This window comes from Sorex fumeus, unplaced genomic scaffold (assembly GCF_029834395.1).
Source record: "Sorex fumeus unplaced genomic scaffold, SorFum_2.1 ptg000063l, whole genome shotgun sequence".
Classification (NCBI taxonomy): Eukaryota; Metazoa; Chordata; class Mammalia; order Eulipotyphla; family Soricidae; genus Sorex; species Sorex fumeus.
Window position 1 is genome coordinate 10,805,019 of NW_026606120.1, and position 26,222 is coordinate 10,831,240.

Genomic DNA, 26,222 nt, shown 5'->3' on the forward strand with positions numbered 1-26,222 from the left:
TTACATTCATTACTTCGAGAAAAGATGCACCATTATTGTTTAGAATTTCCCCCCAAACAATCAGAATTGCTGAAAAGGCATTGTGAAATATTTCGTTTTCTATAGCTGGTTATGAGAATCATATAATGTCACGTGGCCACGATTTTGGATTCCTGCAAAGAGCCAGCGTTATTTAACGGTGTTGGCATCCGTACTTTAGCAGTGGTCATGATTTTCGCTTGTTTGCTCTTCTCTTTGGAGGTGGTTTTAGTTTTGGGCTTTAGAAACTCCCAGCACTATGCCCAGACCTTTCTCCTAGCAGTGCTCAGTGGACCCAGCAGTCCCAGGCATTGAACCCAGACCCCGCCCCCACCATGCACAGTAAGTGCTCAGCCTTGGGGTCTCACTCCAGCCAGAGGCCTGAGTTTGCAGTAGAGGGGGTATGGTGTGCTTAATTGATGGGGACGGCAAGGTTGGGGTTCCTAGCGACCCCCCTTCTTCCGGGGGTCTGGGATGGAAAGTTTCTCCATGTATTGGGGGACTGGGGGAGAATCCCCCCCCCCAGCACTAAAGGACTCTTCTTCTAGTTCTCTCACTGGGGATTCTGGTTCTTGGGGCTCTTGGACCTTGGAGGCCACAGTGACCATCGGGTTCACTGCCCTGTTACAGTAGCCAAACTGGTTGTCATACCAGGAAACAGCTTGACAGAGTGACCTTTTCGGGCAGTGCCAGCCCCAGCCTGAAGGTGCAGGAGCCGGTGCCCCTGTCACGAGGAGAGCCACCTGCGGGGCCTCCTCTCCTACCTTCTTTTCTAAGTTTTATTTATTTTGGGTTTGGAAGCCACATCCCACAGTGCTCAGGGCTTTCCTGGCTCTGTGCTCAGGGCTCACTCCTGGAGGGGTTTGGGGGACCATATGGGGTGCTGGGGATTGAATCGGGGTGAGCCGCATGCAAGGCCAATGCCCTGCCCACTGTGGCATCGCTCAGCCCTGATGACATATATGGCATCTTTCTCAAGACACCCATCAGATCCATGAGCCACGTATTGGAGGTGAAGGCCAGTCAGCTGCCTGTTCCAGCTGTGGCAGTGCCAGTCAAACAGGGACAATGTTCCAGGCCGCCCCTCAGCCCTCCTGCCCCACAGGGGCCATCCACGGTCTTCTGGATGGTGATGGCATGGACTGTGGCCACGAGGCACTCCGTGATGCCAGACTTGTCACAGATAGCCTGGACCAGCAGAGGGTGGGGACACAGTTGTGGGGTGCAGGAGGTATTGCTGCCAATCCGGAGGGAGTCTCCAGCCTTCTGACCCATGACCATCCCAAACATGAGGTCATCAGCAGAAGGGGGGGTAGGATGCTGGCCCTTCAGTGCCACATTTTAAGTGAGCCCCAGCCTTGTCCAGGGTAGTGAAGACCCCAGCAGACTCTGTGATCCATTTAGCACCCGCGTCACCCCCAGTGTGGGTGGGTCTCACTCCACGGAGAGGAAGGTGAATTCTCCTGCACAAGGGTACAGGCTGCCTTGGCTGTGCCCTGAGCCTGCCATGAGTAGGGGCGTGCTGGGATACGTTGGCCAAGCTGGTCAGTGGGTGATGACCATAGTTTGTGGCCATAGTTCTCACTTTGCCAGAGTTCAGAGCAGCCCTGTGACCAGGCACCCAACCTGCTCTAGAGACACCCCACAGTCAGACCGTACCCTCGTATCTCAGGGATACGCTGGTGGTGGTGTCTTCAGAATAGAGAGAAGCATTCGGGGTGTCTTCTGAGTTGTAAGAATTCTTTTAGCTGATGAATATTTTTTTATTAAGGGGCATACCCCGTGGTTCCATTTGTGTTTGGAGGTGATTCCCAGCAGTTCTAAACACCACGTCTCCAATTTTCCAGCCCCTGAATTCTGAATACTTAAACCTACTTTATTGCGTATCTTTTTGCCTTCATGGTGGTGCCCACACAAGGTTTTGTTTTGGAGGCCATTCAGGTCTGTGCTCTTATAGGGTAGGTCTCAGGGGTGGGGGTATGGGTAGGCATCTGCTGTGCTTGGGAAACTATGTGGGGCCAGGGCTCAAACTTTGGGCTGGAGCAATAGTACAGCAGGCAGGGTGTTTGTCTTGCCCATGACCAACCTGGATTTGATCTCTAGCATCCCATATGGTCTCCTGAGTCCACCAAGAGTATCCCCTGAGTACACAGCCAAGAGTAAGTCCTGAGCGCCTCTGGGTGTGACCCAGAAACAAACCGCGAAAAATAATTTTTTTAAAGAGCCTTCTCCCCCCATCCTATCTCTCCATCACCATTCCAATTTGATCAGATTTTGGTATGCCTGATATCTACCCCTGAGCTGGAGCAATAGCACAGCGGGTAGGGCGTTTGCCTTGCATATGGCCAGCCTGGTCGTGCCAGGTTTGATTCCTCCGCCCCTCTAGGAGAGCCCGCCAAGCTACCGAGAGTATCTCACCCACATGGCAAAGCGTGGCAAGCTACCCGTGACGTATTCGATATGCCAAACACAGTAACAAGTGTCACAATGGAGACGTTACTGGGCCGGCTCGAGCAAATCGATGAACAACGGGAGGGCAGTGACAGTGATATCTACCCCAACCCTTCCGCCCCCTACCCCAGCACTCCTGTAAAACTCCTGAGACTTCTGCCCATGATATTCTGGAAGCCATTGATGGTCGCCCACATCCTGTAAGCCTGGATTCCTCCCAGGGTCAGGGAGAGGGGAAGGAAATGAGTAGGACACAGTTGCTCTCCTCCTTTGAGCGTTTCTGCTCCAAGTCAGGGAGGCCGGCCTGTAAACAGTCAGATATCAACGATCACTTTAAACTAAACTGCAGGTAGTATAATTGATAGGGGCCTTGATGGTCTGAGCTCCCCCAGGAGCGAACTGACTCCTGTGAGCCAGTCCGTGCACAGGTATCTAATGATGTTCGCAGCCGTATAAACTCCATAGAGAAAGTGGGGGGAAACGCAGCCGAGAGCGCCGGTAATGGAGGGGCCGATAATGAACGAAGGGACCCAGGGGGGTGCCTCAGACAGACTGAAGCCCCTGCGGGGGTTCACTGTGGTGCTGGCACCTGCCTGAGTGTTAAGAGATGCAACGAGGCCGTTGTCCTTGGAAGGATCTTTCCAGATGAAGGCGTTTTCAAAGAAAGGGGAGTGGGGGATGAGAGGCGGGTTAGAACAGAAAGAGTTTTAAGCAGAGGAGCAACAACCAAATTTGTGTTTCTGAAAAATCGTTCTGGGGCTGTAGAAAATGGGATGGGAAGGGCCTTGAGGAAGTCGGAAGTTCTTGTTTTTTTTGTTTGTTTGTTTTAGGGGGTGCACGCCCAGCATGCTAAGGGCTTACTCCTGGCTTCCTCCTCAGGGATCACTCCTGGTGGGGCAAAGAGGACTAACCACATGAATGCCGGGGATTGATGGGTCATACATATGCAAGGCAGGGCCCTCCCCATTGTACTATGGCTCTGACCTCTGGAACTTCTTAGGATAGCTTTGGTATGTTGGAAGGGTGTGTGGGAGATGGGATAAACTGGGCTTTGTGAGTGACTGACTGTAGCGGTACCCAGGTTCTTGCCAAGATAGTCTCATCTCACTGGGAGAAGGTGATTGGCTTTCAGTTCCTAGGTTAGCACTGAGCACCCCACTTCAAACCATCTTACAGGGCCCGGAGAAACAGTACAGCAGGAAAGGCTCTGCCTTGCACACAGCCGACCCCCCAAGCCCTGCCAGGAGTGATCTGTGACCACAGAACCAGGAGTGAGCCCTGAACACTGCTGGGTATGGCCCCCAAACCAATAAAATCAAATAAAGCCATCTTCCTTCCTTTATTTTATAAAGTTAGGAAGTAAGCTGGTTCCAATACTCAGTTACAGCAAGTTTGTGTTCTAGACACTTAAGGCCCCAGGCTTTTCATGTCTCCCTCCTTCATACACAGTCATCATTCAGATATTTGTTGAATGAAATGTGTGCATAGGTGCTGGAGCAATAGCACAGTGGGTAGGGCATTTGCCTTGCACGCGGCCGACCCGGGTTCTATTCCCAGCATCCCATATGGTCCCCCGAGTAATTCCTGAGTGCAGAGCCGGGAGTAACCCCTGTGCATCACCAGGTGTAATCCCCCCCCCCCCCAAAAAAAAGAAATACATGCATAGTTAGAAGAACTTGTTTGGTCCAGACTCCAAGAAGACAAATTCACAAAGAAGTAGAAAATATATGAGGAGAGAATATTTGACATAAATGTTTGAAAATCACACATCTAGGGGTTGGAGTGATAGCACTTGACCTTGAATGCAGCTACCCAGGGTTCAATCCCTGACACTCCACATATGGTTCTCCTGAATCCCACCAGGTGAGATCCCTGAGCACAGAGCCAGGAGTAAGTCCTGCGGTCAGCCAGGTGTGGCCAAAAAAGAAGAAAGAAATTCAAACATCTCGTCTTCACCTGTATGCTTCACAAACTTTCCACGTGTGTTGTTACTCCCACATCGCCCCATTTTGCAGATGAGGAAAGTGAATAGCAAACTCTCTCTTTCCTCTAGCCCATAGCTAATCTGGGGGGAAACAAACCGTGACAGCTGATGGGGAGAGATGAAGCCTAGAGAGTGCTAGAAAGCTGCCCCCGGACCCAGGCATGTCATAGCCGTCCCTCTGTTCGTGAGGAGGGACTCCAGGTCTCCACAACAGGATTGATTTCTATTCTGCGTATTCTGTTGGAGTTAGCTTGACTCCTTAGGGGAAGATGTCTATACCCCAAAGATGGGCTCTTCTGCCTCTGTCAGTCACTCTGCCTCTCATCCCTCTGACAGAGACCAGTGAACAGACTGCTTGCCGGACGGAGAGGCCGCTGGGCCCGACGGTGTGGCTGCGGCTGCATCTCCGTTTCCCCAGAATTCATAAAATGGTCTCCCCAGCCCGAGAGGCAGGCCTCGCCATCTGTCCATTGCCTGTGGGGCTTCGTCGTGATTCTGATTTCTGAAGAGAGTGGCAAGGCCAGGGAACATCCCCATCTCTCGGTTCTCAGCCTCCCCAGGATGCTCTGTCTCTTCATGGCACACAACTTCCAGGGCTTCTTGTAGCCTCCACTCTCCAGGCCCGGGCAGGCTCGGGGTGACTTGGCATTCCAGCCTCCGCATCCACGGGGGTACAGGATTATGAGGGGTTTTGTGTTTTCACGTGGTTGAGTTAGTGGCTGAGGCCTTAGGAGTTGGGGAAGCTTCGATAAGGCGACAAGAGGGCTTCCCTCCCCCCCCACACACACACACTCCCCTTGTGTGGTGCCTTCCCTCCACCTGCGACCTGCATCTTACCGTGTCCAGGATGTCTCGATGTCTTGAGGAGCCTGAGAACTGATAATCCTCCCTCGCGTAAGGCAACTTCTGCAGATCTGTCCCCTCCTCCGAGAAGTCCAGTATATTTAAATTAATGCAGTCTGGCTGTCTTCAAGATTGAAAATAGGTTAGCATTAAGACCGTGATTCCTTTAGTAATTACTTTTTTCTATTGGTAATAACTGTTTCTTTAGAAATGACATTAACATTCCACCAAAACACAGCAGTAATCCAAAAGTTAATGTTCTGTTCATTTATAATTATATTTAATTCATATTTATGAGTTGTCGAGAGGGAGGAAGAGGAAAGAAGGAAGTCTCAAAGATGTAGAAGAAGAAACAAGTTCAAAGAAAAGAAAATTCATGATAGTCTGATGAATGCAAGGTCTCCCTTGCACTGGCAGGGGGGAGGGTGGGGCGATGAGTTTTTAAATACACAAAAATAAACATAAATAAAGCTGGCTGCTACAGGTGCAGACAGAATCTTCCCTGCCCTTTTTTATTTTCTCTTTAGTAGTGGCATTGAGTGGATGTAGTCATCCCTTTGCTTCTGTTTAACTAACAAGAATGTTCATGTTTCCAACGATTTTTATTTCAGCCAGAGATCGTGAGGTTTTATTTTATTTTCGTAACCATGAAAAATTCTGCATCTTTTGGCGGTCTTTGAACAACTAGCTTTGTGTGGCTTTCTTTGAATTGCCCACGAAGCCTGATGTATTATTAATGAGACCGTGTCTCGGTGGCAGAGGCCTGTGAATAGCTCTGTGTGAATGGGCAGTTGCCTGGTGGGGCCTGTTTTGGCAGCTGTCATTTAACATGTGTTGCTCTATTGTGAAGTCTTACCCAGCCGTAGGACAATGCTCGTTTCATCCACCATGATGGGACCTACGCACCCAGTGCCCAAGTTGGACGCCAGGGTCGGTTACCAGCAGCCCAGGCTGGGGCCCTGCTCCGCGTCACTGCAGACTTGCTGGAATCGGTTTTTTTGGGTTGGGTTGTTTTTTTGTTTTGTTTTGTTTTGTTTTGTTTTGTTTTGCCTGCCGTTAATTCTCTCGAAACCAGAAAGAACGTGAATGGGAGCAGGGCAAGCGTTCTCAGAAGAGATTCTAAACTGTCCGGCTGGGTGCTGCCTCCATTTCATAAATGGAGGCGGCATTCCAGGGAGTGGAAGTTCCTTCCTTCCTCCTGGATATGGAAGCGGGTGGGCCCGCGAGAGCCCTGATGTTCTGAGGTCCAGAGTAGCAGATGGCATTATGATTTTCCAAAGCCTGATGAACAATCTAACCGAACTTGTTCATTTCACAGTATGTAGTTCTGGATGGTTTTTTTTTCCCCCTTCCTCTCCCTTTCTCCCTCCCCTCCTCCCTCTCTTTGTTTCTCTCCTACTGACTTATTTTAAATCCTGTGCACCATCGCTGTTCACCGACTTGAAATTCCTTTCTCCGGGTGTTGGTATTTATTGCATGGCGCCAGGTAGAGCCCAGTTTCACTTATAATTCTCAGCCTCGGAGCCACAGCCAAGGGAGCCTTTGGATTTGGTTGTGGAAATGTATCAGCAAACACTGCCCACACTCCTTCCCCGCCTCTAGAAGGTCCGTTCCCCCCTCCCTCCTTTCTCTTTAGCTTGCAATGCAGGTGGCCAATGGCAGTAATTATTTTAACAAACAGTCGAGTGAACATTCAGGAGGACACAGGATTTGGCGATGTGGACTTGGGATCTCAGGGAGTTCTCAGAGTCTGACTTGATAGTGTTCTGGCTTGTTGATTTTTCAGGACACGGACCCGCCAGGTTCTTGCCCTTGAAGTATGGATGTAGTTCAGACGTTTGCATGTTAACCCTTTACCTATGAAAAAAAGAAGCATCCCTTTCCTTCAGGAACCCGCGAAAGGGTGATTTTCTGCTCCTGCGTTGGCCTCTTTTGTTTTTGTTTCATATAAAGTTGGTGCCTTACTCTTGAAGATGGCTTTTTAAGCAGCCCTTTCCCAAGGAACCCAGTGAAATGCTAGTGTGTATATTAGCATTATAATTGGGGTCCTGGATCAAACGTGTGGAGCTAGACTTTTCTTGAGGATAAGAAAAAAAAATTGACCTTACCAGTGTATGAAATTCAAACACTATATAGGGACAAGGTAAAACCACAGGTAGGAATTGCTGAATAATTACCTTTAGTCCAGCCCGCACAGGAGGCTTCCCACGAGGCTGAGCTCATTTAATGGTTCCTAAAACTCAATCTCGTGGATGTCAATGGTCATGCTTGATTATTTGCAGCGGTGTTTTATGAAAAGCAATAGGAATGCATTGGGAACTACAGAGAGAGGGGACAATAACAGGTTTTACTTTTGTAAATGAGATCCCATTGGTAGGAGACATGTGTGTTTTTTGGAGTTTTTGTGGGTTTTATTATTTTAATTTTTTTTTGGCAGGTCTGGCTAACCATTTTAAGTATGCAGGGTTTTAAGTGTGCAGGAGGTCAGGGTGTGTGTGTGTGTGTGTGTGTGTGTGTGTGTGTGTGTTTCTGTAGGCAGTACCATGTACTGTCATTCATGACCAAGAAAACTAAGAGGAAAAAAAGATGTTGCTTTTGAAAAGGAAGCAAGGGCAAATATGGCTTAGAAGATTGATCCATTTTTCCATACTTTACTAAACTCTCCTAAACAAAGAATTTTATAAAATAATCAAGATCTTTGCCATATGTTTAAAAAATATTTAAATGTAAATCTTATAAGTGACTCCCCCCCAAAAAAAAAACTTTTGGTGGACTGAAGGTTTTGTTTGAACATTAATTACATAGCATGTTCCTCTTCTCTTTTATCCAGCACTTAACTTGGAAGTGATAGCGCAGTGGGTAAGGACTGGAGTGATAGCACAGCGGGTAGGGTGTTTGCCTTGCACGCGGCTGACCCAGGTTCGATTCCCAGCATCCCATATGGTCCCCCAGACACCGCCAGGGGTAATTCCTGAGTGCAGAGCCAGGAGTAACCCCTGTACATCGCTGGGTGTGACCCAAAAAGCAAAAAAAAAAAAAAAATCGGGAATATTTCTCAAATTGCAATTACCCAGGGACAGATTCCTTTAGACCTACCTGTTTATATTCTGTTTTTTTATTAGCCATCTGACTATGCTGTTTAAATACTAACAGCTGGTTCTCCCTTGACTGAGGGGCTTATGGGTAAGGTGGGAATTTCAGTAGTAGAAATTCAGGCCTTTTGCCCTGGGTTCTGGGTTCATCTTAGATGGGTTAAATGAGCTGCTACTGTCGGCCTGGACCCAGTGGACAGAACTTCACACCAAAGTGCGCACATGTGCAATTTGTCATGTCTACAGCCCAGAGCAGGGGGTGACCCAGTGTGGAAATTGAATCATCTTTCACTTTCACTGCTCAAGGCTGGATGTGGAAGCAGGATGCATCAGAGGAGAGGTTTTTGGTCTGCAGCTGACGGGGGACAGAGGCTTTCTTTCCCGATGACCTCCGCTGCCAGCCTCCATAAGCCCAGAACCTCACTTCTGCCCCCGTGCTGCCCCTCAGAGCCCCTGGATGAGGCCTCTCCTTCTACACTGTGAAAACACAAACACAGTTCATGACAAAACACTCATTATTCTTGCCCCGAATGACCACGGTTTCCTCGGTCTGTTTTAAGAAGCTCTGATTGACTTTGTACAAATCTGGCTTGTGATGATGGTGTATTCATTTCTTAAATTGGAACATTCTCAACAGTCCACCTTTCCCCTCTGTGTATGACTTCCTCTCCGTGCCTCTCCCCTGCTCCTATCTATTAGAGCAGAAACTTCACAGAGGCGAGCAGTGACCACCTTCAGAATATTAAAACTAGGGGCCAGAGCGGGTAGGGCAATCGCCTTGCATGCAGCCAGCAGGGTTCAATCCCAGGCACCCCAGCTGAATCCCTGAGCCCCACCAGTTGTGATCCCTGAGTGCAGAACCAGAAGTAAGTCCTAAGCACCGTGGGTGTGGCTCCAGAACAAAACCAAGCAAAAAAGCCAGAGCTCATTTTCTGCCCATCCACTATTGATTGGCAGTTGTGTTGGTGGATTTTTGATTCTGCAGACCAGCTCCTTTAGATTCTGAGGGACATCCCCAGCATGTCTTGTTTTCTTACAGAGTAGGTTTTCTCCCCAGTCTAAAGCAGATTTGTGCTGTGAATTCTACCAGTTGTCTCTAAAAGGTGCTGTTTGAAGGCAGTGAATAGAACAGGGTCAGAATCCAGTTTGGGGTCTAATCAGGCAAAATGCCATTGCACCTGAAGGGAAGCCATTGGACACACCGGTGACCTTTGTGGAACCATTTAAGAGTGCAGTATGAACCCTAGGGTTTAGAACCGGAAATTGTTTGGCTACACCAAAGGAACATCAGGCATAAATCAAAAACTTCCTCTGCCCAGTTGTAGAGCGGAACCATCAGTACTGGTTGGATTACAGATGGGTCTGTCTGTTCACCACCTGGGTGCTTGTTGGCACTGCAGTCTCCAGTGGGCTCTTTTTTGAAACCATCAGAGGATTTTCCACATGGTATTGAACTTACTGTGTCACCTTACTGGACTCACAGCACAGCAGAATTGAGAATTTAGTGCTGCCAGCAACTTGAGATTTTTCAGAAAGAGCTTTTGTCTCTTTATTATGTTTTTGCTGCTGGTAAGTCTTGACTCTTGCTTTGGAGACTACATGTTTCATACAGAGCAGAGAACAGGACACGAATGAAGATGCTCACGATTCTTTGGACCCAATGTTCTCTCCAGCATAAGGAAGGCATATCACAGGCCTCCGGCCTCACACCTGCATCTCCGTTACTCTCCTAAAGAGCTCAAGCCATGCCACGCTGAATCGCACCCTTCATGCCCCCCGTTCGCCCTCCTGCTGGGCCATGTTCTCCATCCCATAGGTCAGTTTACCTTCCCCAACAGCAGATTAAGTATCAGTCATCCCACAGTGCCAGGCTTGTTGCCTTAGAGATGGTAGGTGGCCAAGAAAATTGGTGAAAGAATGAACCAATAAATAAGTAATGATTGGATTGTTTGCAGGTGGTATTTTAATACTGTGCCCTGGTGGTGCCTGAACTCACATTGTCTGCTTCCATCGTTATTCTTGATTATGAATTAAGAGCAAAAATGAAGTCCTTGGATGTGTTTTGAAAAGCACGGTCCTCTTAACTTCGTTTCAGTTGAATGCTTATGACAGGATTCTCCCTGATAACAGAGCAGAGCTATGTCCAGCCAGGGTGATAGTACAGAGGGAGGGTGTTTGCCTTGCATGTGACTGGCCCGGGTTCAATCCCTGGCATCCCATATGGTTCCCTGTGCACTGCCAGGAGTGATCTCTGAGTGCGGAGCCAGCCAGATGCATCCCCCGCTTTCTGTCCCAAAAAGCAGAGTTCTACTGAGAATCTGGACCTCGTCACTATTTTCAGAAATAGCTCCTTACCTTTTTCATGTTTAGTTTTCTGTTTTGACATTATTTGAGTTGCATGCAATTTTAGGAAAAAATACAGGGAGATCCTTTTACCCTTCCTCCAGAACCCTAACTCTGAGACGCACGGCCAGGAAATTGACATCAATATAACACCTACTAAATTTATTCAGAGTCTACAGATTTGACATATACATAAATAAACATTAATGACATGCATCTTTTCAAAGCCGAGATAAATCATAGAAGAAAAAGAGAGACAGAGAAAGAGAGAACTATGCCCTTTTTTTTTTTTAGCTTTTTGGGTCACACCTGGTGATGCACAGGGGTTACTCCTGGCTTTGCACTCAGAAATTATTCCTGGCGGTGCTCAGGGGACCATATGGGATGCTAGGAATCGAACTCAGGTCAGCCTTATGTAAGGCAAATGCCCTACCCACTGTGCTATCACTCCAGCCCCAAACTATGACTTTTTAACAGTAAGCTCCCCAGTAAATCACTTATTTCAAAAGCATTTTTCTTGGGTTTTATTTACAGTATTTGGAGAATCCAGCTTACCTACGTCCTCTCCAGGTTGCAAAAGTGTATTTTTAAAACATTTCCTCTACAAGTTACATAGCCATGGTGGTGGCTGAAATTAGGCTTCTTTTCTTCCTGCTCCCCTCCCCACCTATTTGGCTGTACAGATACACACACACACACACACACACACACACACACACACACGTGTAAACACACACAGATTTCTTTTTGCTGCTTGCCTTTTTTTATGCCTGACTACCTTGCTGACAAGTGCTAATAACAAAATACCCAGAGAGAGTCCGGTGGAAGTTAGCATACATTAAACATTCTGAACTTGTCCTTTTGCTCATAGATTGCGCATAATTAATAATTAAACAGTTTCAGTTGTAATGGGTTGACCTTCCTGAACTGTTCATTATTCACAAGGCAAAGGCATCACTCAAACTTTTTTCCCATTGTCCTTCGCTGTTCTCTTGCGAGCCGCCTGCCTGTGTTCCAGTGGTTTAGCAGAAGGGGCTGACCAGGTAGTTACTGAAACCTTCAATTCTGGAAGCCTGTCCTCCTGGATGACCAGAATTGCTTATGGGAATGGTTTATGGCTGCTGTTCTGAGGGAACACTTGCCTGTTGGATAACAGCCGACGTGCCTTTCTCCAGGCTCTAAAGTTGATTTGGGACTAGAATCGCAGTTAAGGCTGTGTCCACAGTTTGATTCCATGGCGCCACGCTTAGAAGTTCAGCAGACAAGCATCCCCCCTAAAGCCCTTAAGGTGAAGTATGATGCCCAGTCTTAAAGAGAGTGACTTTTATTAACAGTTTCAAGTCAGCTTCAGCCAGCTCAGAGAGCTCTTAGTATAACCCCTTCTCCAGTTTGGGTGTATGTTTTTGAAATCTGTTCCTTTACTTTGCCTGAGCCCATATTTCACAGAGGACACTATGGATAGCTAACAGCACCTGCTTGACCAGATCCTCCAAAGCCCTTGCATGTTCCTCTTCTCTCTCCCACCCCACATCCATTCCCTCTCCTGGGAGCAATGGTGAACTGGCACAAATTTGAATTAGATCACCAAGGAGGAGGGTGCATGGACCTAATCTAACTTTCATTCAACTTGCTTGAAAATGGAGCTGGGGGTCCTTAGTAGGCAAGTAGTTTTAAAATCCCCTCGCAAAGGGCCAAAGAGAGTGAGTACTGGGGTTAGGATGCATGCCTTGCATGCATGCAGCTAGCCCTGCTTCAATCTCCAACACCATATGGTCCTCGAGTATCTCCCCAAGCTCCTATGGGTACTGTAGGGGTAGTGTGGGGAGTTCTTAGCCCTGCAGGGCCCAGACTCCTTCCTGGGGTTCTTGTGCTCAATTGCTGGCAATTGCTGGCCCCACTGTTTAAGAAACACTAAACATACATATTCAGTGTGGCAAAGACCATCAACTCTGTTTACTTGCTTTGCTTTATGTTATTAACAACCTGCATGCTTTTATGGAACTGGAGAACCTCAGAAGACTCCTTTGCTGCCCTCTTGCCCATGTATGTGTGTGGTACATGTTCTCTCTCTCTCTCTCTATCTCCCTCCCTTCCTTTCTCTCACTCTCTCTCTCTCACACACACACACATCATAGCTCAGAAAACCCCCCTTTGACATATGCAAGAGACATGGGTTTCAAAATAAAAAGAAGTACATGGCATTATGCGTGTGAGATGAGAATTTCCCCGACATCTTTGAATGATTCTTCCCAGGCCCCACAGAGATGAGAATCCACTCTCAGTGGTTCTGCGAAGTCGACTTAGGCTGGCATTTTCACCAGTGGAATAAATTATTCATGGGTACCACCCAGTGTTCCATAGTTTTATATTCTGAGGAACTTACTAGGCTACAATATCAGGTCTTAAATAAAATTAACAACCCATGCAAAGATGTCACATTTCCTCATTTTATTTCTCATCTGTGTTAAAATTACATTTTCATCATGTTTCCTAGTCTATTAATTGACTCTTGGTCATTACTTGGCATCATACTTTGAAATGAAGCCCACGTTAGTATCATGCTTCATGCTAGGATCCTTGTAGAAAATCAGTCGAGAATTTTAATCATCTTGCTAAATGTTCACATCCAGAAGCCAGGCTTCCCTACACACACACACACACACACACACACACACACACACACAGTAATTGCATTTTAAAATAACTACTACTGAGATATTGAGTATGGCAGCCTCCCAAAAATTTCAGGAAGAAATGACTTAGAGTATTAACTACCTGACCCGGGTCCATAGTTTTCGTACTTCAGACTTTGAACTAGCTTTCTACTAATAGTTTTTGAGACTGTAAAATGTCAGTTTTCCAACTGGGCCTTGTAGAATGCTGTGAGCTCAGTGATATATATATATAGCTTTCCTAAAACAGGCCGGGCTGAAATTGATATCATGTTTTATTTTTGCTCTTCAAACCGATGGGACTTCTGTGACCATTTTATAGTACCTTTATTGAAGACTTGTCATGTTATTGTGTGGCTTGTTTCTTTTGAGTGGACTATTTGCTCAGCTCCTGTTTTTCATGTCCTCTCTCTCTAATGCCTGCGTGCAATCCTTTGAACCTGGCCACGTTTTCTCCCACCCCCTATTTCCCTTTGTTTTCCTTCCTTATCGCAACCTGTTCTCTACTGAGGGGAATTTTAAGTTTCTGATGATCATCCCTTTCTCTGGATGTACGCGGTAAATGCAAAGAAGACAGAAACGCCAAAACTAAGAAATATTTCGCTCACTTTTCCTTTTCTTACAGCCTCATTGGAGTTGGGGAGGGGGGCAGCTTTGATCCTCACGGTTCCTTTTGATTTAATTGTATTTTCCAGCAGTTTTCAATTGTTTGAATTGGAAACAAAGCCTTAATAAGAGTTCTAGTTAATTTTCTGTCTTGTAATTACCGATCTCATTTTTCTGATAATTGGCCACAGCAATTATATGTATATTTACTAATCACATAGGAGGCTGTGCAGTTCTGTCTGTTTGCCACCATTGATAATGACACACATATTGCAAGGTGCTTTCATCATCTTCTCTTTTCCACTACATCAAAGCCATTTCCTATCGTTCTCAATAATGAATACATGCATGCATTTGACACAGTTGTGTGCTAGAGAAATTGTTTGGCTCTCACCAAATGCTGCATGCTCCGAGTCCCTTGCCTGCAGCGCTGGAAGGTTGTATGTAATGATATATTGCTCATCCAAATGGCCAAAGCACTCCAAAGCACAGTGAGATTAAAATAAGTCATTCCTTTGTTAATTTAAATAGGTGCATGTATCATACTTTGCAGGGCACTTTGTGTAGGGGTGTCAGGGAGGAAAAAAGCCGCCGAAAGGTATTTTTAATAGCAAATGAGAATAGATGAGAATGGAGTCATTTGCAGCTGCCTACTTTATGTGGCTCTTGTTCCAACTGTAGGTCTAATGAGATGGCTGTTAAAGTACTCTGCAGTGTAATTTCATTACATCCTGAGCCACTACACTATAAACACAGGGGCGCTCTCTGTCATTCTTGGAAAAACTCCTAAATTCTTAAAGCCTTCCTGTGCTGATGATAATGGGGTTTGCGCCCGGTGTTCCAAGGGGCTTGGAGTCTATGGCGGTGCCCTTTTCTGCTCCTTTGAATGACTCTCACCTCTCCCCACTTCTGTTTGCTGGGCAAGGTGGGAATTTTCTAATTGTGTTCTTCATTCACGGGTCTGCTCAGAGGCTGAGTTTGCCTAGACGGGTAAGGAGACTGAAAATCCCTTTCAGAAAACAGCTTCTGCTGCTAAAAAGAAGAACGACACCTTTCTTTTAGAATTAAAAGGGAAGATTGGGGGTTGGGGGGGCGTGGAACTGATCCAAATGCGTCTGTTGGGAACTAGCTCTTCAGAGCATTTGAATATACAAATAAATGTAAATAAAAGGGAAAGTGTAAATAAATAGCAAATCCAGTAAAAGAAGCAAAGGTCAACACAAGAATAATTTCACAGCTCTTTGTTAATTACAAGACCATTTGTGTGTTACTTAAATAATCATTAATTTCTCATTTACACTTTCGTACCTTCTTTCCTACCCTGTGGCTATCATTGTCCCTTTTTCACTCCTCCCCCTTTTTGCTCTAGTGTTTCTTTCTCACCATTGGAAAATGTGTGCGGCTTTAAATTTGGAGGTTTGTTTTTTTTTTTAAATAAACATGGACAGGGGGTGGTAGACAAGCCTCTTGAATTGGAGGCGTCCTCATTTTCCTTCCTCCACAGGCCGGAACCCTGGTGTCATCTTTCTCCTGCTGGATGGGCTAGTGGCCTGGGTGGACAGACGGGGCTACGAGGGAGAAAAAGGAATGGACGTGACTTTTGATGACTTGTTTTTCCTCCCTCCCAGGATTCGCCAGTCCTTCCGGTTGGCGAGTTCTCCGAGCCATTTGTACATTTCATCACTCAGTGGTAAGCCTGTTTGCAAACATGCCATGCCCTCAATGTAAATGATACATGTCATTAACTCGGCAACTCCGTGAGACCTTCTGGCTGCTCCCTTTTGTAGAAGGGAAGGACTTGGGGGTACAGGAGGGAGAAGGGGGACCTGGGGCAGATGGGCCAGCAAAGCTGAAGAAATGGTTTAAATTATGTAAACGTTACTTACACAAAGGGTCATAAACATCCTTCCCAGGCTTTTTTTTTTTTTCCTTTCCTGTTTTAAATGAACAGCTGAGAGTTGAGCTACTTCTTCGAACACAGTTAACTATTGCTCTCTGATTCTTTTCTCAGAAGTGCTCCGTTTCATAGCCCCTCTTACTGACACACGACACTCAGTTCCTTCACGAAACCTGCAGTTACTCATGAAACTGTCTCTTAGTGAACATGGCCCTAGTTTATCCATTCAATGGACTTTCAGGAAGTAACTTTCATCTTTGGTTCTATTTTAAAAGTGAGTCTGGTGGCCATTTCTGTGGACATAGATGTTTGAAACATGGTTCCGTGAGGGCCCACTGGCACCGGCCATTCATGGACAGAGAGCTCCCTCAGGGTTGAGATCAGAAACCCGGTAATCTCAAGGCAGCCCCTTGTCATTTTATACCTGAGGAAATGACATTTTTCTGCCAAGGGTGCTTTTCCAGCCTTCTGCCTTTCCCCACATCCCATAGAATGAGTTTTTCTTAATTACCCGTTCACATCACCCATTCATGAGCCACCCATATCGCAGGAGCCAGAATGACCACACCAGGGGCCAGAGAGATAAAAGAGTGGGTAGGACGCTTGCCTTGCTCACAGCCAACCTGGATATGATCCCCTAAGCACCACCAGGAGTAATTCCTGAACACGGAGCCAGGACTAAGCCTTAAGCATAGCCAGGTGTAGGGGAAAAAAAAAAAAAGAAACAGAATGACAACTCCAAAGCAAGACTCACAGCTACTCAGGTGTTCTGGAACTCCTTCCTAACTATCTTTAACTTCTCTTTTCCTCCTTCCTGAAATCCCTAGGTTTATCCCTCACTTTGTTCCTGGGGTCCTAGGAAACGGTGTTATCAGGATTCCTTACTAAAATGAATGCTTGCGCACGCCCCCCCATGATCCAGCTGATGATTACACTAAAGTGAAAGCAAGAAATATTCCTTAATATAAATGTCAAGCTTTATCACCTTTTTGACTAAGTGTAATATGTTACCTCTTAATAAAAATGTCTCGTGCAGTTTATATTCCATAGGACCATTTGTAAGCCAGAAGATTTCCCCTCCTCACCCCTACCCCTCCCACTTTAAAAATTCTTTATGAACGTTGTTTCTATTTATTTAAAATCCTTATAGAATATTCCTTCGCTTTTATTAAAATGAGTTTCACTTTGCCAAACATCTTTGTAAAGCATGCCCCGTTGGGGGAAAAAATTAAAAGTGTCCATCTTGTTTAAACCCTGGACTCCTGAGCTCATTAAGAACACTAATACCATTATTCAGAAATGTGCATGAAAAAATCCGTCTTCCTTTGCTTATGGGGAGTGTAGTATCAGTCAGAAGCCCGTCACAGGGTGGCCTCTGTGCAGCGCCAGCCCTGGAAAGCGAGCAACTGTCACACCCCCATGCTGCCCGAACCTCCTGGTTGAGCATCACTCCGGAGATGCAGACTGTGTGGCAGAACGCCACGCTCATCAGTCTCTGACGTCTGACACTCGGAAAGGCCAGAGCTAATCAGAGGAGACTCTGCCTTCCTCCTCCCCCTCCGGATGTGCTCAGCTCCCGGTGAAAGTTTTCCAGAGACGGGACCAGATAACCTGTGTTGCGATTTCCGCAGATGTCAAGCAGCAGCGGAAATGATGGCGGGTAATCGCCTTGTTTTCCCAAGAGATAGAGCTACTTTGGAATGTCAGATTAGGACTGTTACCAACTGCACTAGTGAGGCAGCTTGAATTCCTTGCTAATGGATGCAGCGTTTGAGAGGTGCATATGGTTATTTATAGGGAAGGCAAATGTCCTCCTTATCATTAATGGTTCATAACTATGGTTCTTGTTTACCGAATGATCATTAAATCTCTCTCCTTAAAAAACAGACTGTGAGAGAACACTGGGACCCCAGGAAGGGTTTCCTTTTAGGGGGGGGCGGGGTGAGGTTTCATCACCTAGAGAACCAGAGTCTACATGTTTGCCAGTTGGCACCTCCCTTCATGCCCTGACCCCACAGACATGATCAAGACTGGACTTGAGCTTGAGCTTAGCCCAAGTCCAGTCCTTAGTGGACAGCTGCCCACAGCTTCCTCCTTCCCAACTCTGGGTACTTCGTCACAGAACCAAGCATGTGCTATAGGCCACTAATCACACCCAGCACAGGGAAGATAAATATTGTGTTTGAGGAATGTGATACTTTAAGCAGCTTAAACAAACTTGATTTTCCCACAGCTAGAATGACCTTCCAACTTGTATTAGCTGAAAAGAAAAAAAAAAGCGAGAGTCACAACTAGAGAACTAGAGGCCATCTTTAAGCTGTGACCATACCACCACTCCTGGGCCCTCTCTCTTAATGCTTCATATTCCTTCATAGGAAGGAATGAGATGTTTTCTCATTTGACTTTGTAATCGTGTTTCTTTTTCTATTGTCTTATCCTGCTTGCCAGAAAGAGTATCTGATCCCCTAACTATAACTGTAAGACAACTTGTAACTGAGGAAGAAGATACTGCTGCTTCTAAATTTGGGGATCGGAAGGGCATGTTAGTGTTATGGAGCTAGATCAACGAGACGAACAGCCAGAGTTCGATCCCTGATTGACCCACAGGGTCCCCTAAGAACCACCAGGAGTGACCGCCAACCCGCCATACCCTCTACCCCCAGCACTGCCAGGCATGGCCCAGAGAGGGGAAAAGTCAAAATAGAATAAATTCAAATTTGTTATTTTATTCTTCGTATTAGGCAAGCTACCTGTGACGTATTCAATATGCCAAACACAGTAACAAGAAGTCTCATGAAGGAGACGTTACTGGGCCCGCTCGAGCAAATCGATGCACAACGGGAGGACCGTGACTGTGATTAGGGAGCAACTCCAAACAAACATATCTTAGTGTTTCTGACTCATATGCTTCTTCCCGCCTCAGAATCACTTGATTAAAGGCCCAAATAAAGTGAAAGAAATTTCATGCTGGTCCTCTGGCCAAGAACTGAACGTGATGAGTCTCAAAAACATCCAAAAACCTGGGGGACACGGGTTCTGGTGGGAATTCTAGTGCAGACTTGCAAATGATACACAGAAGTTTTGTTTTTTTTTCCCCCTCTCTTAGTATGCGGAAGCAGCCGAAGGAAAGACCCGCCCCAGAGGAACTGATGGTATGTGCACTGTTCAGCTGTGCTCGGGTTCCCGTGCTTTCTGCCCGGGCTCTGCAGGGCAACACGGTCTCCTTCATTTGGGACGGGCTTTCCACAGCACTTCTACTGGTTTTACTTTCTGAATCCCCGTCGCCGGTACTGAAATGCCATACAAAATTCTGTTCCTGCGCTTCCTTTAAGCATCCCAATTTGACATCGGTTCCCTCCGGGACCTCCTTTGTTCCTGCGGGCTCTGAAAATCCAGAGGATCGGTACCAAGGTGGTCCATCCACATGCAAAGTTGTGAGTGCAGTCGGGCAGGAAATCCTGCCCGTTTTAGAAAGTCCTCTTCGATTCACGCAGACCAAGATCAGATGGGCTGCAAAAGATCAAGTAAATGTGAATCTTTGGTCTTTCCCCAGAAAGAGACAGCTCCAGGGCTGCCGGGCTGTGTTCTCAGCACCAGGGATGCTCTCTTTGATTGCAGATGACAGATTTTCTATGAGCAGGGTGAGGAACAGAGACGCTCCCTCACAATTCCCAAACGGTCATTTATTTAGTGCAGAGTGTTGATTTGACAATGCACAAGCTGTTAGAATAAATGTTAGGACAGAGCATTAATAAATAACAATTATCGTCCTCTCTTTCTGTTTTACATACCATTCCTCAGCTGGAAGTTTCTGCATTGGGGCACATTTTGTCCATTTTTTCCCTTCACCACTTTGCTCTGCATTTCACAGGTCTTGGGTCAGAAGTTTTCTTTCAGCCTTTGTGTTCCACACTGGTTAATGCTTCCAGTGATCCAAACTTCTGTTAGTGCAGATTTCAGCCCCAAACATCAGCGGGTGACAAACTTTTGTTCCCCTTTGGCATGAGTCCTGAGCACTGGACTGAGAGGCATTTCCACCCTCACACTGCCCCTGGAGTTTGGGGCAACTCCAAGTTCCAGTGCAGAGTCAGGCTGAAACTGCCCGAATGCGGAACTGTGCGGCTTTTCTGTCTCACAGAGTTTTCTGTTGACTTTTGAGAGGGGCAGGCTCTGATGTTGGAAAAATTCTTGTAGTGAGTCACGCTTGCGCAAACTCGGACAAGTTCTGGAGAGAGAGAGAGAGAGAGAGAGAGAGAGAGAGAGAGAGAGAGAGAGAGAGAGAGAGAGAGAGACCCACTTAGCTGGCTCATGGAGCTACGGCTGGAGAACTCAGCTCCGACCGCGGGTTCCCGGGATCAGTATCAGTCTGTAAACAGTGCCGCAGTGCCGGGGGGGTGGCCACTACGGAAGGAAATGCCTGCAGCTCGTCCAGATGCCCGTGGATGCTCGGTGCTCGGGGATGGAGGATCAGTGTGGGACTGCTGCGAGCACCCCAGCAGACAGATGGGGCAAGAGGGCCAGGAAGCAAGTGTGGGGGGGTGTGGAATAGTGTCTAGGTTTCGCGTTACAACAGGATGCCTTGGGATGTGCTGTTACATATTTTTTGTTTAAAAAAAAAAATACTAGAAGGTGGTTCTGGAGAGAGAACACAGTGGGAAGGGCACTTGCCTTGCATGCAACCAACCCAGGTTTGATCCTGGGCATCCCATATGGTTCCCTGAGCACCACCAGGAGTAATTCCAGAGTATGGAGCCAGGAGTAACCCCTGAGTATTGCCAGGTGTGGCTCAAAAGCAACAACAATAACAAAATACCGACAAAGACATAAACTGCAGTGAAAAGTGGCATCCCAGGACGCAGCATCCTGAACTCACTTTAACATTGTTTCTCCCATGACATAGTTTGATGCGAACAAACCTTTCCTGTTAGGTGTAACAGTAGCCAGGGCCCTTGGCTTGGCCAGGACTCGGGACATGGTGGAATGTTGGAAGACTTCTTTCGTTCAGAAAGAGGGGTCAGACCTGGTTCCCTTGGGCCAAAATCTTGGACCCAATAGAATATGGGAAAGGAGAAGTGGGGTGTCTGTGGTTTGAAGAATCTCTGCTGTATTGTGGGTACCCACCCCAGAGGATGGAGAACCCAAGCCCCATCCTCTCCCTCCCTCCCTCTCTCCCCTCCCTCTCTCCTCTCTCTCTCTCTCTCTCTCTCTCTCTCTCTCTCTCTCTCTCTCTCTCTTTCTCTCTCTCTCTCTCCCCCCACCCTAGCATATTAATGGTTTTAATTTTTCCCTTCCCTCTCTGCCTACGAGCTATTTGATGGTGCTCCCATCTGGAGGCTGAGAGAATTCTAGAAATGTACAAACCATAGGATCCATTTGTCACTGTAGGGGGGGAGGGGGGGATGCCTTTCTTGAAAAGAACAGTTTATCTCCCACGCAGGGGAGCTCCAGCGCAGGATGTGCAGCTGGGAGGTCTGTGGGGTAGTTGAATTCCCCCTCCCCCCAACATTGGCCCATGTCCTCCACGGGAAAGGAAGATGCCCAGAAATAATGGGGCCGGGGGAAGTACCCTGAGTTAGAGACCCACCGTCAGGGAACTGGTCCATGGTCGCCAGGCATGGCCCCAACTACCTATAGCCACAGTGAGTCCCGGCCTGAGTCCATCAGAATTCAGTACTGGACCTGATCGGAGGCCCCATGCTTGAGCCGTGTCTAAAATGTGCGCTCAAGGCAGGGGTTATCTCCTGTTCTGGAAGGGTCAACAGATACGGCAGACACCCCACATCTAAATACCATCCTTGGGGCTGGAGCGTTAGCACAGCAGAGCGTTTGCCTTGCACGCGGCCGACCCAGGTTCAATTCCCGGCAGCTCATATGGTCCCCAGAGCACTGCCAGGAGTAATTCCTGAGTGCATGAGCCAGGAATAACCCCTGAGTATTTTTCCGGTGTGACCCAAAAGAAGAAAAAATAAATACCATCCTTGCTTGTCACTGTTTGGTTGGGTGTTTTTCACCCACACCAGATGGTACTCAGGAGTTAGTCCATGCTCGGGGGTCACTCCCAGCAGTGCTTGGGGGACCACGCGGCACTGAGGATCAAACCCAGGCCTCCTGCCCTCAGCCCTTTGGGCTGTTTCTCTGACCCCTGACCATGTCACTTTTGAAGATGAAATGTAAAATTCACATTTAAACTCTGGAAGCCATGAAAACCCAAGGGTTAGAACTCATTTGGCTGTTAAGCTGCTTAATTATCTCAGCTTCTCATGGCTATTCCTAGGATGCTTATCCATTTTCATGTCCTAAATGGGGACATTTTAAAACTGGACTAAGAAAATTCCCTTAATGCTCTTGTTTGGGGTTGTGGGGGCATGTAGGATCCAGTGTGGTTCCCTGGCATGCAGCCATTAAGTGGCATAAAGAATTCACTCAAGGGGCCGGAGCGATAGCACAGCAGGTAGGGCATTTGCCTTGCACGCAGCTGACCCGGATTCGATTCCCAGCATCCCATATGGTCACCTGAGCACCACCAGAAGTAATTCCTGATTGCAGAGCCAGGAATGACCCCTGTGCATCACCGGGTGTGACCCAAAAAGGAAAAAAAAATCACTCAAGGGGTCAGGAAAAGAGGACAGCAGAGAGTGCGCTGGCCTTGCATGCTGCCACCCTGGGTTCACCCTGGGACCACCATATAGTCCCCAATCCCCATCAGTAGTGACCCTTGAGAGCAGAGCCAGGAATAAGCCCCAAGCATCACTGGGTGTGGCTCCAAAGCACTCCAAAGTTTCATTGCAGATTTGAGGTGTAGCTCAGTGAGAGTCTGTGCAGATGCTTTGCAGGTTTGAAGCCCTGGATTTGAGCCCCAGTACCAAACACACACACACACTTAAGAATTTCAGGGGTCAGAGCAGTGGTGCAAAGGTTGGGTTGTTTGCTTTGCAGGCAGCCAACACCCAGTTCAGGCGTTCTGCATGGTCTTCTGAGCCCCACCAGCAGTGATTCATGTGTGCAGAACCAGAAGTAAACCCTGAACACCACTGGTGCGCCTCCCCAAAAGAAACTGAAGGGGAAAAAAAAAAGAATTTCAGGGGCTGGAGCAATAGTATAGCAGGTAAGGCGCTTGCCTTGCACATGGTCAACCTGGGTTCAATCCCCACCATCCCTTATGGTCGCCCAAGCACTGCCAGGAATGATTCCTGAGTGGAGAACCAGAAGTAACCCCTAACCATTACCAGCTGTGGCCCACAACAAACAAATAAAAAATGTTCATCAAGATGATCCACATCATCTTGAGAGACAACAGAACCAGGTCCAACCATTGGATGTAGCAAGTGTATGGAGACCATTGTGTGCCAAATCCTGTACTCAGCTCAGCAAGATAGACGAGTCAGTCAGGGCAGACACATGGCAAGTCTGCAGGAAGTAGAGAATAAAGAAATGACTTCAGAGAGCTGCGGCATTCTGGGGGCTATTATTTGTAGAGTGGGGATAAGCTCTGTGGAGAAGGGAACCTTTAAAAAGGGCCCTTTGGGGAACTAGAGTGATAGCACAAAGGGTAGGGCATTTGCCTTGCATGTGGCAGACCCCGGTTCGATTCCCAGCATCCCATAAGGTCCCCTGAGCACTGCCAGGAGTAATTCCTGAGTGCAGAGCCAGGAGTAATCCCTGAGCATCACCGGGTGTGACCCAAAAAGCAAAAGGAAAAAAGAAAGAAAAAGAAAAGGGCCTTTGGGGACTGGGTTGAACCTTAATGGAGAATGTCTAAGGACTGTGGTCCTCGGTGCAGCTGGCACTGACGTGGTCCCTGGGAAATAGCCGCAGGGGCACAGGGTGTGCCTGTGGATACTCTCACCTGATCCCCAGTGACCTGTGTATCACCCCCTGTACCCCCTGGAGTGGTTGCTGAGCCCCACCTCGGAAGTGGCCAAAGAAAGTCCACTGCTACAACAGAGCCACGGTGTCCATCTCTGTTGATGAAGCCAGTTTTCTGCATGGACTGTCCTCTGGGAAAGGGAAGGGTGACATCCTTGTGGGGGTCTGAGCGCTGCTTCAGTGAGGGGGCGGCTTCTCCACGAGCGGGGGGGGGAGGGGTGGGGGGCATGGCCAGGCAGGTAGCCACACCACGGGGGCGCAACGTACCCTGGTCAGGAGCCCGTGGTCACGCTACCTCTTCATAATGAAGGACCCACTGGTCAGCCACCCTGCTGGAAATCCCAAGAGAAACCTGTGCCCGGGTGCCCCAGCTCTGGGGCCTGCGGCTCAGCTCCAAGCAAAGACTCGGCTCAGAGAGCAGGTGGGACATTGTGATGGATGTCAAAGCTTCGGGTGGTAGGAAAGGCTGGCGGGGCGAGGGGGTGGGGGGGTCTCCAGTCAGAGGAGGGTGGGCAAGAGGCAGAGACACGGTGAGATTCCCCCAAGTGTCAGTAATCACAGCGAGGGAAGTGAGAAAAAGAAGTAACCCCTCACGCAGAGCACAGAGGCAGCCTGAGACGGACAAGGCTACTCCTGCATGACATGGACTTTGGTTTGGTTTGGTGTTTGGGATCATCCCAGACACCCGGTGTTCAGGGCTGACTCCTGGTTCTGTGCTCTGGGATCCATCCTAGCGGTATTTGAGGGACCATATGTGTTGCCCAGGATCTAACGGGGTCAACTGTGCAAGGCAAGTGCCTTAAGCCCATGCCATCTCTCCAGCCCTCAAATCACAGTTTGATGAGGGTTAGGTTCAAGGATTGGGGCCAGAATACCTTATTCTATGCTTTCGCCAGCCACAGACAAGCCTCGTGCAGAACCCGCCTTCTTTTGAAGCCCAGTCAGTTTTGGGATTTCTACCAAAAGCTCTTTCCTGCCCCTGCCAGCGGGTCCCTCTCTCCGCCTCCATGGTCTTCACCCGCGGAAACTGAAGGGATGGTCTCAATCATGTGCCCTTGACCCAGGTTCAGGACCTCAGGAAGTCTGTTTGGATCCCGGAAATTACACCCCTAAATCACATCTGCTGGTGGAAATTTGCATTTTTTTTTTCTGTCTCTGCAAAGGGGAATTTCTGGCTGTCATCGGTGTTTGAAAGGAGACTCTTGACCCTCCGTGATTGTTCAGCCCCGGCATCCCATTCTGTGAGCCGGTGCCTGTGGCCTGGGTTGAGGGAGGCATTCTCTGAGGGGTGCCCCAAGAAGGGCAGGCTGCCCCTGGGGGGCTCCGCCCGCACTTCCCACCAGCTGTCAGAAGACGCAGCCTTCCCCCTGATGTGGACCTTGAATCTCCAGCCGCGCGTGGGCAAGTGGGCAGCCTCCACAGCTGCCATGTGGTGGAGAAGGCCGCCGTCCTTCCTCCTCTGCATTAAGAGTGTTTCCGGGAGCTTTCCATGTCTAAGCTCTATTTAATGGAATCTATGCATAGTAAGTAATCAGGTCAGGAGAAGCAGCATCCCCGTTTGAGATCAATCGCTGGCTAATACTTTATCTCGGCTACTTTATTATCTCATGCTGATCCGACTCTCATTCTCCGCCTCCTTTGTAGCCTGCACTTCGGCGGTGGTGCAAGTACGTCTCACATACATATTAAAAACATATACCCATTCTATCTGTATGTAAATGCGGAGGCACAGCTGGGTAATGCAGAGGAGTTTGATTTACTAATAGTTATTATCTGTTCTGGCTCTTCGGTGACAGAAAGAATTTCAGAGGAACAAGCTGGCGCAGAAATTGTCTTTATGCTATTACTCGACTGCTTTGGTAATTGTTTAAAAACATGGGCTTTCTCCCTGGGTCCGGTAACGCCTGTTATTTTCTGCATTTCCTCGTGCTTTCCAGAGCAGGGCGTCTCCGATGCGCTGTGGTTTTCCTATCCAGGCTCCTGAGAAGAAGCACCGAATGTGGCTGGCCGTTGAAATTTGACATTTTGCTTAGAAAGCAAGTCACTAGCGGGCCTGGAAATACAGCCAGCATGTGTAGGTCTTGGGGGAGGATGCCAGTATGAATCCAAATAGCACTGTTAGATGGCGTTTTCCTTCGTTGGAATCCCAGCAGCTGCAAACTTGAATGCATCGCATTTCTCAGCAAACATTTTATGTATAGGAGATGGTATTGTTTGGGGGCTAATAAACACCAAACGGCGCCAGAAAAATCTGTTTAAACATGTAATTACTTGCAAGGAGACGTTAACTTGTTTAACTCCTCTAAATTAAATTGTCACCGATAGCGTTCCTGTCCCTCCAAACCTGATGGTAATTACAGTTTCAGATACTTTGGCGGCTCTCTCACTTAATCAAGAAAGGGGACATGCTGGGTACCCGCAGGGTCCCTCTGGAAAATAGGGGAAATAAC

The 26,222-nt window shown here is 47.8% G+C and overlaps 1 protein-coding gene across 2 annotated transcripts in view; it reads left to right on the plus strand.

Moving 5' to 3' along the window:
• The window catches only part of MAP2K5 (mitogen-activated protein kinase kinase 5), a 272,784-nt gene that overhangs the window by 217,294 nt on the left and 29,268 nt on the right, over positions 1-26,222 (plus strand). For both annotated transcript variants that reach the window (XM_056127637.1, XM_056127638.1), the window contains 2 exons: positions 15,638-15,699; positions 19,013-19,058. In XM_056127637.1, coding sequence (XP_055983612.1) covers positions 15,638-15,699; positions 19,013-19,058 — 108 coding nt within the window. The remainder of the gene's footprint in view (positions 1-15,637; positions 15,700-19,012; positions 19,059-26,222) is intronic.